The sequence below is a fragment of the Rhea pennata genome, chromosome 1 (genome assembly GCF_028389875.1).
Source record: "Rhea pennata isolate bPtePen1 chromosome 1, bPtePen1.pri, whole genome shotgun sequence".
NCBI classification, from domain to species: domain Eukaryota; kingdom Metazoa; phylum Chordata; class Aves; order Rheiformes; family Rheidae; genus Rhea; species Rhea pennata.
Window position 1 is genome coordinate 3,393,762 of NC_084663.1, and position 13,303 is coordinate 3,407,064.

General features: G+C 42.8%; 1 protein-coding gene across 6 annotated transcripts in view; it reads left to right on the forward strand.

Annotated features, from left to right (window-relative positions):
* The window catches only part of PLXNA4 (plexin A4), a 466,810-nt gene that overhangs the window by 247,700 nt on the left and 205,807 nt on the right, over positions 1-13,303 (forward strand). The window contains exon 5 of one of the 6 annotated variants that reach the window (XM_062580382.1): positions 11,330-11,464. The exons of 4 other annotated variants lie outside the window; for them this stretch is intronic. In XM_062580382.1, coding sequence (XP_062436366.1) covers positions 11,330-11,401 — 72 coding nt within the window. In that variant the 3' untranslated portion in view covers positions 11,402-11,464. Of the gene's footprint in view, positions 1-6,759; positions 6,872-11,329; positions 11,465-13,303 lie in introns of those variants that run through there. One more of the 6 variants, XM_062580390.1, reaches the window with a different exon arrangement.

Consider the following 13,303-nt stretch of genomic DNA (forward strand, 5'->3'; position numbering starts at 1 on the left):
GGTGGGGGGGGGGGACCAAAGCACTGTGGGCGATGCCTTCATCTGGGTAAGGCTTGTGAGCAGAGACTCATGAGATTGGAGTCGCTGTCGTGCATCACAAACCATTCTCCCCTTGGAAGGGACAAGGTCAGAAATGAGTTTTGTCACTTGGGCTCCAGACATCAAATAATCATGATTTAATTAACCCAAAGGACCCTACTGGTCCTGTCTTTGAGCGCTCAGGACATCACAACGTGTAGATGAGCATAGGCAGGATGTCACATGACGGTTGAAGGTGAGGGTGAAGTCACATGGGCGTTAGACCATCAGAAACCATCTCAAAGCACTCTGCTCTTTGCAGCCAAAAGCCCTTTACAATTAGTGCTGATGTGATTTACATTTACTTTAAGACATCTGCATAATGGGGTATAATGCACAAGAAATTCAGTCACGAGGTTCTAAAAGCTTTTGGGGATTGACAATTCCCACCAAGCAGGAAATCTCCCTTTTACTGTAACGTGAAGTGAGTCCAGCCTTTACAGAGAATATGTTTATTAGCTAAAGCAGAACTCAGGTGCCAGAAATTTACCTACCAACCTCTTTGACCTGTTAGATATATTTGCGAAGTGCCCATTATCAAAGTCGCTTTAACAGCTTTTCCTTTCTTTTCCTCTCTTGTGATGGATTCATCGTAGCCTTGGATTTGTTGATGTCTAGGCACCTCCTTTGGGCAGGAGGCTTTTCATCCCATCAGAACAAAAGACAGATAAATGATACTTGTTGTCAATCAGGTGGAAGACCAGGGACTGCTGAAAGCTGAAGTGTCTCTACCCTCGTGTGGCAGGCTTAGTGGGCAGGTTTGCTATGAGAGGGCGCATTCTTACTTGCAGAAAGTCACCTTGGCCATGGGCCTGTGAAATTTTAATGTTCCCCACCAAATATTGACTCTGTGAGGGCATCTGAGTAAGCCTTTTATGGAGAAGTCAATATTTGTCTGACGTTTCAGTGGATAATGTTGCTTTTCTCTGAATTTCCATTGGATTCTGTTAGCCTCAGCACTATCACTATCACTATCAAATTCACTCAGCACTATCAGAAGCAAGAAAAAAATATGATTAGAAGGAAGTGTTCCCTCTGGAGGGAGTCAACACCACTTTTCTCCGCAGAAACCTTGTCTGCCTTTCCCTGCCTTATGAAGTCCTTTCGCTGTGCACACCCGACTCAAGTCAGCAGCACACATGAGCCCTGTAACTGGGCCTGAGCGTAATCACTTTCAGCACTGGGCAATTCCTTCCCATTTGGTTTCTCAGGACTCTGCTATGGGATATGTAAAGTCAAAACTTGGATGTTCAGATATCACTGGTGACAGATGCAGTAGAAAAAAACCACACTAAATACAACACCACCACCATTTTTGTGTGAGCAGTGTAGTAGTTCTTCCCATTGGAGATTATAGCAGAACAATCCTGCTACTCCATCAAGAACTGACTTGAGTGGTTCTCTTCTGTCCACTAGGTAAAGAAGCTGTGAATTAGATTTTCGATAGGAAAGGCAAACTATTAGATGTCTTTTTGCACTCAAGTTAATCAGTTAAATCCTGCCGCAAAGACTCCTTTCCACCTGTATAGTACAATGATAGATGACCTGAGATGCAGAAGAAGAAGACCTGAGAAGTAGAAGCATCCCAGTGGAATGTAATCCCAGTGGAAGTAAATGTATTATCTTTCAGGTAACGAAAACAATGCTGCAGGTGAAATTCTGTAAGTTTACTATCCATCCTAGACTTAAGTTTACTCTTGAAGAAACCTGTAAACAGTGTAGCACTAGTATACTGAACAATTAAAGCACTTGTTTCCAATTGCAGTTGAAATTCATTATAATTTAATTTGCTGTATAAGCAGGGCAGCTATCAAAATGAGTGATGGAAGGAGCTAATTCATATTTCTATTTGTGCCTCTAGGAGTTAGAAACTAAACCCAGATGTGCAAGGAGAGGTAAAAGTCTTTTATTTTAATGGTGATATAGGTGTCTGAATAACTAGGAATCTGGATTTAAAATAAATGCAAATGAATTGTTTTAAGGACTAAATGTGACAGAACTTTGGGTTTTATTTATATTGCTCTTTTAAATTTATTTGGATCAGGAGTGAACTTTTGAACAAATCTCCCAATTGTCTCCACTTACTAGCTTTGGTTCTCACCTGAGAACGACCGAGACTGTATCAACTGATCCAGTTTTGGACATAACTAAACCAGAAGATATGCCCCAAGACCGTGGCTAATGTTAATGGATGTTCAGTCCATGTGACCAGAATGGGTATCTCTTGAAGTAAAGTCCATGAAATGTACTCAATGTGTGAATTAGAAATACATAAAATGAGCACACCGGGTCCACAGCTCCTCTGAATCTGCAAATCTGCTCCTGCTACACTTCACTACTTACTATTTTATATCTGCTCCTTGGACAAGGCTTGTGGATCCCTTGTGGATCTTCACTCACCAGAGCTCATCTCATGAAAGACACTCACACCTTGGGCTGAGGTTTTTGTGGTGGTCATCTCACCCCTGGATACCCACCACAAAAGCAGAGCAGAACAGGAGAGCTGGATTTGTCAGCAAATCTTTGGCCAGCAATATTTCTTTGGCCAAAAAAAAAAAAAAAAAAAGAGTGAGTGATGCTTGTATGAATAGTGACATATTTAAAAGGTGTCTCCACTTAACTGGAGGTCATAGTCTATATTCTCTGTGAGTAGCGGCATCATTTCATAAAAAAGCTTTTTCATTAATTAAAGTCCCTTAACCTTGCATCACACTCAGGCTTTGGTATAGAAGCTTCATTTTTCTGATCGATATATATTACCATATTTCCTAGAAAGAAGCTTTCACCCCCCCACACTTAATTAGCAGATGAAGCTAACTGCGTGCATTTGAAAGCATTTTGTGCCTCTAATATCCATTAACCAGATCAGAGTTGCAATTTTCCTGTCCTTATGGACTTTTGTCCATATCAGTAACCCGAAGGAATATAAAACATTGTTTGGTCTCATTCAAATGACATTTCAGTAAATGCCAGGGGAAAATGATGATTCTGACTTCCTTTTTTTTTTTTTTTTTTTTTTTTTTTAAAAAAAGAAAAGGATGTGAAGAAGGGGATAAATTAGTGAGAAATGTCTTGGCACATGAATCAGGACTGTTAGGGCTGTGTTTTCTACATGGTCTCTATGACTCTGCACAGATCACCAAGGGCCACATACAGACAGGCTTTTCTTGCAAGTGACACAAGGTGAGGCACTTAGGGCAGTTAACTTCCAGGCGGAGAGAAGCATTTAGATGTCCCACTACTCGAGGTCAGTAGATCCTGCACAGCTGGTAGAGATTGATCTTATTATGCACACATGGCAGATAAATTTATTGCAATCCATCTTTCTTCTCACTCTTTGGAGAGCTAGTCTGGATCACTCACTTCTCTCTTGACGATAGATGCTAGAGTGGGTAGTCTGAATTTATCCTTAAATTTCTCTGTCACAGCTCCCCATCTGGAAATGGGAGATAAAGTTTCTCTTGGGCTAGTCCCATCTACTAGCTCCTTTAGGTAGGGTCTAGCATTTATCTGTGTGTAGTACCCTGGGCTGCTGATTTTCATGAGGTTTCCAGGCAGGAACATGGTTATTAATTTATCTATAATATTAATGGAATCAGGGAAGAGAGGGAATTGTTTTATCTCAAAACTTTTCCTTCTCCTCCAACTTTCAACACTCTGGGAGGTCTTTAGGGATTGTGGACACTTAGCATCCGGGGGGAGAGCCATGCAGGTGGACTCACAGACCAAAACAGCTTTCTTCTTTCCTCCTGCTGGGCTGGATTAAATATTCTTATTTCAGTCCCTTTGTACTGACAACCTAAAAATTAATTGCCTGTGCACATGAGAAGTGAATGACCAGATGCCTGGGAAGGCACAACAGAATTATTGAGTGATTCTGCTTTAATTAAGTGCTTCAGAGAGCTAGGATTGGTGGGACCCTGTGCTTGGTGCTAGTAGCATCACTGAGAGGATGTGAAGGAACGACTGCTGCCAAGGGATGATGGAAGTTACTCGAGGAATACAGAAAGCTATTTTAATGCTGGGTTCCTTTGAGAAAGCTGGACCAATAGTCAGTAACCATAAAATCACTGGGTCAAAGCTGCAAACACACCAGGGGCATCTCCCAAGCATTTAGCTCTGAGAAAGGAGGCCTTTTATCAACGAGAGGAGAGTACAGCAGATCAGCAGCTGAGAGTTGTCTGCCAATAGGGAAACATGCAGCTCAACCTCTGCCTAAAGTTGTCACTATCCAAATCACCCAAGAGGGAGCAATTCTGGGGGTCCAGACTTCTGAGTCTACTCCCTACTGAGCTACTTATTTTCTAAGGCAAGAAGGGGAAAACAGTAATGCCCTGCATACCTCAGATTCTGTGATGTGAAAAGTGGGTTGGAATAACCTCTTACAGTAGGAAATAGCATGAGACTGGTGTACAGCAGCCTAATTAACAGACAACAGTACTGAGCTTCCCAACACTGCGATGTGGCCATGGCAAGGTTCTTGCACAACCTTCTGCAAATGTTATCAAGGTGGTTCCCACCTCACTCCGCAGAGCATAGCCTGCCAGGGTCAACATCACCAAATTCGTCTCTGTTTATTATAAATATACTGCAAGTATATTCACATAAAGTGCCCCTACAACACCTGTTTTTCTAAGACCTTATTTGATTCTCCCTTTACCTTTCTGGGAAAAAGGGAAGATATATTGCCCAGGAAGCTCAGGAGTTCAGAATTGAAAATGAAGGATTTCATTTATAAGATCTTCAAGCTATGCTAGTGGAGAATGCTATCCCAGGGAAACCTGTGGGGAAACAGCTCCTACCCAGTCAGATGGCTACCAACAGGCTTGCACTTCACAGCCACATTCACTCTCTTTGCTTGTCCTTCCCACTGCTTGCTTGAGCAAGACTTAGAGCAATGCAGCTATCACAGGCAGTGTTCAGCTTGCAGAGGAATTTCTGGGACATGGCTCCACAGTAATGCATCCACCCTTCTGCACTGGGTGACCACATGCTAATGAGCTGTGGGTAGAGCAGATGCATTTAGGCAGAAGCAGTGGCATTCCTCTCACCTAACAGCAATGTGTTTGTCTCCATCAGGATGAAGCATCCAGACTCCTGCTATGAGCAGGAGAGAGAAATAGGTCCTTTCATAATGCAGTGTAGTGTACATTACATTATGGATACATGCTGTACATAATATACATTACAATGGATGCACTTGGCTTCCTGAACATTGAGCTTTAGGATGGCATGAACAAGACTCAGCAGTAGCAACATCTCTCTACTGGTTATAAAGGGAGTCTAGACAGTTAATTTGTATGGATATGTCTCTATTGCTTACAAAGGAAGGTGACTCTTACTTTAGATATACTATATACCACAGCTAATGGATCTTGGTTTGTGTCCAGTGCCCATGCTCTTTTTAGTTCATGAGGTCCCTGCGATCCTCATAGAGAAGTTCCTTTGGACTGTCTGCTGTGTCACCAGGGAGCACCCGAGGCATTTGTCCAAATCTCCCACCCAAAGCTGAGAACTGATTGTAGTCAATTGTTCCCATCATGCTGGCACAGTGTCAGCATGTGGCCTGCTTCAGCCAGGCAATGAATACATTTCCCCTTTGATTTCTCACCTCCTTGGGAAGGAACAGCAGTTTCCACTGCCCTTCGCTTCTCTCTCTCTCTCTGCAGCCTTCTTGCCTAAGGTGTTGCTCTGGGCAGCTGAGGCAAGCTGAAAAAACACTCTTCCAGGGACCGCTAGTCAAAGAATGACCAGAAATGGTTGCTATGAAGTGACACAAAGTATCACTTCTTGAGCCCTCAGTGTTAGGGTTTGGATGAAAAATCTACCAAGTCTCATACTGTCCTTTGCTGGCCAGGGTTACAACCTTTTGGATTTTCTTGTCACTTCATACTTGACTACAGTGAAGAGTTCTTGGCCATTCTGTAAAGCAGTGGAATGAGAAACCAGGCAGCTTCCAGGGGCATAGATCCCAAAGTATGAGAAATCCCTCCTGAAGTTAGTATCATGGTTGAGATATCAAGGAAGACTACTGCTAATCCTCTGGTAATTAAAGATAGCTACAATATTCTGGCCTTTTCTTCAGAGTCTCAAAAAAAACCGAACCCAGGTTACTGCTATACGGAATGTGGCTGGGGACTCTAGAGGAGAAAAAAGCTGATGGAAAACTCCGAAGGAATTAGAAAAATCAGTGATCCATGGCAAAATCCTTCACCGACAGTTGTAGAGCTATTTTTTCAGAGGGCATCAAGTGTTTAGAAATACGATGAACCTGTGGGAAACAGCTCCCTTGATGAACTCTGGAAGCTCCTTGGTTTGGTTCATATGGCCAAATGCCAGAGGAGATCAGGGTACACCTAAGAAAGTTTAATTTGTCTCCTGGGTTGTTTATGTTCTCCTCTAACCTTCTAGGCAGTGTTATTGCACATGATTCAGCAGCTGGATTCTCATATTAGAAAACACTTGATGTAAAATACGTGAAAGACCAGTGATTGTACTGAACACCAGGACAGCCAGAAAAATGTGTGACATCAAGACAGGGCTTGTGAATACTAACTGAGCTACAAGAGAATCTCCAATGATATTTAGCTATAGGAAGCTGATATGTTCAACCCTTGAGCTGTTCTTCAATGTATGAAAAAGTTTGAAAGGACAGTCTGGAAATGCTTTTGGATCTTTCAGTTTGCAGATAACATGTAGTGTGAAGATAAATTTGATACAGAGCCCAAGATCAAGTGCTAAGGATTTGGAAACAGTGGGAGACGGATCCTAAGTTTGATTATGGTCTGGAGAAAAACAAAATATAGAATATCCTTCTACATGCATCATCGTGACTGAAACCACGAGGCTTCATTGAAGTTGAGTGCACAGAGACTTTACAGGACAATCATAATCACAACATATATGTCTTTGTCATGATGTTCCAGTGGCCCAAGGCTAGTCAGTGCCTGAAGTTATTGAAATGATCATTTGCCTCCAGCCTATTTAAGCCAGAAGTGAACATCCACCTTCAGCACCTACAGCACACTATCCCTCTGTCGTTTTATGTGTTCGTGAAGACTCTGGATTTTTGCACTGCTCCTTTAACTGTGATGATAGTCTGCTTATTTCTGTGGTGCCAGTAAACCTGCAGTCTATTTGTAAAAAAAAAATAAGATCCCAGCATGGCCTGCTTTATATCTATCTATATATATACATACACATACACACAATGTTTCTCTCAGCATGCAGAATGAATGAGCTCTTGAGTAATTTTTCATTGTTACCTTTATGAGCTTCAAAGAAAAAAAAAAATCTAATAAATAATTTAGTCCATTGAAATTACTGTTTACTATGCTGCACACTGGGCATAGCCTGGCCAGCACTACAGAACTTGGACAGCTCCTCTGTACTGTACATGATTATTTCTATCTCATTTTGGGAATCTATTAAGTCTCTTCGTGTGCATATGCATACACATAAGAACATGTGTATGCGAGGGCAAGAGATACAAGATAAAAGAGACGTGTTTTCTATCTATATGTATAAGTTTTCTATATGTGTGTTCAGATACATCTTTTAGATGTGCAGGCTCTCTTTATAACCCAGTACAAATGTGGGATTGATGTGACCTAACTTCAGAACAGGACTGGCCATTTGTAGTCATTACAGAGTTTCTAAGGAGCTTTTCTTTTATCCTGGAACAGAGGTTTAAAATATGTCAGATGAGCTGTGTTCTGTTTGTGTATATGTGCACTCAGTGTAAACATATTTGATTATAATTAGGTTATTTTTCATAATAACATGCTTTTGTGTGTTTGTGTAATACAGACATTATAGTTTCATTTACTGGCAACATATACATGAGTATAAAACTTTGTGTGTTCCACATGTATTTACATGTCTAAACACATGACATAACTACACTGGCGTTGTGTTAAAAAACATGAGGCACGGGAAGAATTAGAAGGGAAGAAAAAGAGGATGGATCTGTATCTCTGCCTTGAGGGTGTATCCTATTAGAAGTATCAAAGAGTGAGGTTCAGGGTTAAACATCTTCTCAGCTTGTCATAACTGTTCAGGAGTTAAGGTTAGCTGCATGTTAACACCTTGCTCGGTGTTACATGTTTTAAGCTGTAAGGATTCAATCCACAAGACCGTACCTAAAGGTGGCTCTCTGCACTTTTCATCAGGCTCTGTCCTCTTCAGTGTTGATAAGGTTGTGACTCACAGTGCATGATTCGCACATGAGAACAGGAGATGCAGTACAGCTGCAAATGCATCAGCAATGAGGGTGCTGGCCAGGGCTTTAGGAAACAGGATTTTTGCTACTGACCTACAAACGTAATTAATTTCTATTTCTTCTTTTTGTTATTCTGATTTTTAGAAGCTCAATCAATTTTATCTCTAATATCCTCGAGCTTGCTTTCCCCTTTACTTTCTGCTTCTTTGGTCCATTCAGACTTGGAATAAAAATAACTTTCACTACTTGTCTGTAGTACTACACTGCATAGCATGGTGGGATCCTTCTTTCAGCAAGGGACTCTTGCAATATAAATAAAACAGCACAGGTGAATGATTGCTCTGCCACTGGGATTGTTCAATGGCTGATACTTAATGAAACAAGCCACAAATTCATGCAGAAGTGCATGTAAATCAGCAAGTGTGGAAGAGCAATGCCAGTACTCTTTGCTTACTAATTTCAGCAACTGGTTGCATTGATAAAGACAGACTAAAACCTGAGAAAGGCCTGGGATGTGACATCCCTGCAAGATCAAGTCTTAGAGACATGAGACTACAGCCAGGCGGAATAAAAAGAGGGGAATAAACAGGGCTTTGAGCTGCTGTTGCTCTAGATTACTGCTGCCAGTTGCTCAGGCACATTCTATATGATTACCATTTCCAAGTGAGCCCGCATCTGTATTTCCCTTAATGTGCCACGGCTGCTTCTCCTGACCTCTTTCACGCTGCCTATTACCTCAGCTCTGCTTCCCCTCCCTTCTGATCAAATTACTAAAGCACACAGTGGAGTCTCTTGGCTCAACAAAATTTAATGACAATGACAACAGAGGAGGATAATAAAGATAAATCAGCTGCTCCCAGGAAGGAAAGATGAAGTAACAGCAGAGTGAGTTAGAAGGCTACACCAGGAAGTGACCCTGGCAAGTGCATTGTCCTACTCATCCTTTTCATCTCAGTGTCTACGTTTCTTCTTCTTTCCAGGGAACTTGACAGGGAAAAGTAGATAGGAGAGGGGACTGAGACCCCAGAGACTAGGGCCATATTGTGCCTCAGCCACCCACTCACTGGAGCTCTTGGCCACGTCGCTCCACTTCTTCAGGCTTCTGGGTCTCCTCTGTGCTGTAGGTTGATTTGAACTTCACACCTCCTCGAACATACAAACCAGTCGCTGGATCTGAAATATCTATATTGACCACTTCTTCCTCTCGCTCAAAGACAGGCAGTAACTGATCCTGGAATGACTGTGCACAATTGCTTTTCTGGTATTCACCATGTTTCTAGTGGCAGAGCATTTGCTGTTTTAACGATAATGCTTGGGAAAAAACACCCGTCTAATTGCAATCACATTCCTCGCCTCTCCCCTCCCATCAGGTTGTTAAATTGTTAAATGTTTGCTGCACTGAGCTGAACAGCTGAGCATGAAACACTGAGCTGTAGTTGAGACCTCCTGCAAGCTCAATAAACTTAATGGACATCCTCAAAAACTTTAACTGGCAAGATTTAGTTCCCGAGGAAGAAGGAAACAAACACCCAGAGCAGCTTTGTCTGCCTGTTGTCCCTCATTTTGCCAGAAACAGCTGTTCATGCTGGGATTAGCTCGGAGGTTTGTACTGAGCAGAGGCTGACTCACAAGAACAAAATCAGGAGATCATTACATCTCAGTGCAGGCTCCAACTGCTTCAGGCTGAATAGAGAGAAAGAGACAAAATTAACTGGAGTAGGAACCCAATGTGCAGAAGTGCTGTGCAACTTTTGTGTGTGACAGATCAGCAGGAGATGGGAGCAGCTCTGCTCTGCAGAGCCATGTGCTGCAGATCTCAGGATCTCAGGATGGAGCTTGAACAGGAGGCAAAGGTGTAACTAAAGATGAGAGAAGAAAGGTGACCTATCACAAGGGTTGTCTTGCTGCTCTGTCTGTGCAGGGAGGCAAAAGTATTTCCCATCTTCCTTTTAATGAAGTCAGTTTAGTCAGAATTTATGTAAGAAGGACAAATGCCCGGAAAGGGAGGAGAGATACGGTTATTTGACCAAGAAGGTTACCAGGAATTCCTACATCTCTCCAGACAGAGAATGCAGCACTATTGATGGGTGTAACCAACCTGCTGCACGCCACAGCCAGGGAGATGGTAGAGTCTTCACCCTCACATACATTTTCCTTCAAAAGGTAGTCTCTGTCTTACTTCAGAGACATAGGCTTGAGCGGTAAAACTGGATGTTCTGGGCTGGGAAGTCATGTTGGACCAACTGTAAGCAGGTAAAACCTGCAAATGGGGTGTACATGTGGGGGGACACAAGCTAATATCACTCTCCATCCTCAGTCATAGATCCTTGCCAAAAAGAGGAAAGAGAGATCCTTCTACCCAATGGGACAATCTAATATGGATTTTTAGATGCATTGTGATAGAAGAGGAGCTACTGGTTTAAAGCCAAAATGTAGCTTTATGGAAATGTATTTTCTAACAATGAAGAAAGTTCTGGATGGGAAGAGAGGAGAGAAGGCAGTTAAAAGGTTACTTTGACAGTTTTTGACATTGAAGCTGTATGTGTAGCTCAGGGGCTCACCCTGGTCAGAGGATGGCTTGTGGTTGGGAAGAGCTCTGCAGCCTTCTCATACAGAGCCTGAGTAGCCCACAGGGCTTCAGCAGAGATAATCTCACCCTAGTTTAATGCTAATGTGAACTCAGGGTCACTTTTCTCTCCACCTTCAGTCCTGTAAGATAATAAACAATGACTTGAAATGATCATTAAGTCCATTCCTCCATGGTTAACTCATCATTGCCTGGAACAGAGCAGTCTGGACTATCATCATCCACTGATGGCTACATCTTTTAGTCTGCATTACTCAGGGAATAAGTGGCCAGTGTCATGGGCCAATAACCAAACCACAAAGTACCAACAGCCAGGTGAATAAAATCTAGACCTGACGCTTCAGGGTTTATGTTAACTGGGTCTCTATGAAGATAATATTTATAAACCTCCTAGTTTACCTGGTGCCTTTTGCCAAAGGGTGACCACCACATCTCTGATTAAGATTGCAGATGGAATGAAGTACAGCCACCTCCAAGAAGAAACACGGAGGCTTGTGTGCACCAGTTATATGTGACAGCTCGGTAAAGGACACAGAGCCCAGCAGAAACGGCAGGAGCAGGTTCAGGAGTGTACAGCAGATTGCACCTTGATATGCTACAATTAATGAAGCTAAAATTCAGTACTCTGTTTAATATCAGAAGGTGATATTGGAGTTGGGTTTGACTATTCAGCCTTAACACTTTTGACTTTCATGAATAGTATACATATACTGGCACTGTCTTGTTCTTCTCCCGTGGGGAAACAGATGAAAGTTCATGTTTCCTCTGTGTTTAGGTCACAAAGTGTTATTTTGGGTGCCTTCTAGAACTAATCCATTGCTTGTCATCTTGCAAAAGAGAGGACAATATAAGGCTCTGTCACATGCTGCATTGATCCCCTGACTTGATTAGTCGTATTGAATACTCCTGCTTTTCTAATCTAATTAAAGCAAGATAAATACTTTGTGCTGGAGCCTGAAGTCACGTTCTAAGAGTAATCTGGGAGTGGGACTGATTAAAACCAGAAGGCCTCAGGGATAATTTGTGGACTACTTGGCACTGCTGGCAGGTTGGGCCACTTTGAATGGCTGTGTGTGGTTTGTGACTCCAAAATGCCTCTTAGGAGGGTTCCACACCCAGATTTCCTCCTCTTCCTTTGGTATGGTAACTCTAGCTTTCAGGAGGTCTGATCTCCTGAGCAAGACACTGGCTTGGGATTCAGGATATCTGATTTAATTTCCCACCAGGAGAGGGTAAGACTGTGCCATAAAGAAGTGCCGGAGACCTGTATGATCTTGAGAAAATCATCAGATCTTTCTGGGCCTAGTTGTCATTCATAAAAATGAGCACAAAACCATTCTGCCTTGTGTTTTTGGGCTGGGCTTTCTCTTGGGCTGGTAAGCTTTTACATAAATACACAGTGCTAGAAACATCTGGACTCTGATCTTGGTTAAGTACAAATAAATGCCTGAGATGTAGCTTAACTCCAGCCTGTGCTCATTTCAGCCCAGGCCTTGTTTTTTCAAGTCAAACTCGTAAGCTGGAACAATAGGTATGACTTGGCTAGGGAAGATGATGGTATTTAGGACACAGCATGCATGAATTAACTGACTTGGCTGCACTGTGGGTAAGTCATACTCATGACTCTGAGTGTGATAAAGAGGAAACTGAGGCAGAGAGAGTTTTCATGGCTGCCTAAGGGGAGCATGCGCTGCAGAAATGCAGAGTTCCTGGGGATGAGCTTAGTCCCACTCGTCAGCTAATGTCAATCCTGTCTCCTATGAGGGGAAACCTGGTCAGGTGAATTGTTAGAAGGGATTTGACTTCCTCCTATTCTCTTGTCCTCTGCCAATGGGGGCTCTCAGAACATCCTGGCCTGGAACTAGGACCTTGTCTTATGCCTTGACAAATGGCTGGGTGTGTGGAGCGGAAGCAAGGAGTGGAAGGATGGAAACCAAGCATAGTTAATGGAGAAACCTGTCACAAATGCGTCTGAGGATGTTGCATCACCGAAAGAAGGGACAAGTGTCCTGTCACCTGTAAGCAGCACTGAGATGAAGAAAGGTGCAGTGGGATGTGAGGGTTGGTCCAAGGTCCATCTCCTTTGATTGAAATAACTCCATGCAAGGGATGGGGAGCAGGGGCACAGGGTCACTGATGGCAAAGGCAGGGCCATTTATTCCAATTTCTTTCTTTTGCCTATGAGTTTTCCCAGGCGAGAGCACACCATACCAGCCAGGGGAAGGCAAGGGCAAGTTCAGTAGCCAGATGTAATTGCATTTTGCTCCACAGTTGCCCCCAGGGCTGAGTCAAGGCCCTTCTGTGCCTGTCTCTCTCCTCTCAATGCATCATAGAGAATTGGTGTAAAATCCAGTTAAAAGGCCACTCTTGAGTCTCAGCTGCTGGAGCATAAATTGTGGATAAATTTCTCCTTTCCT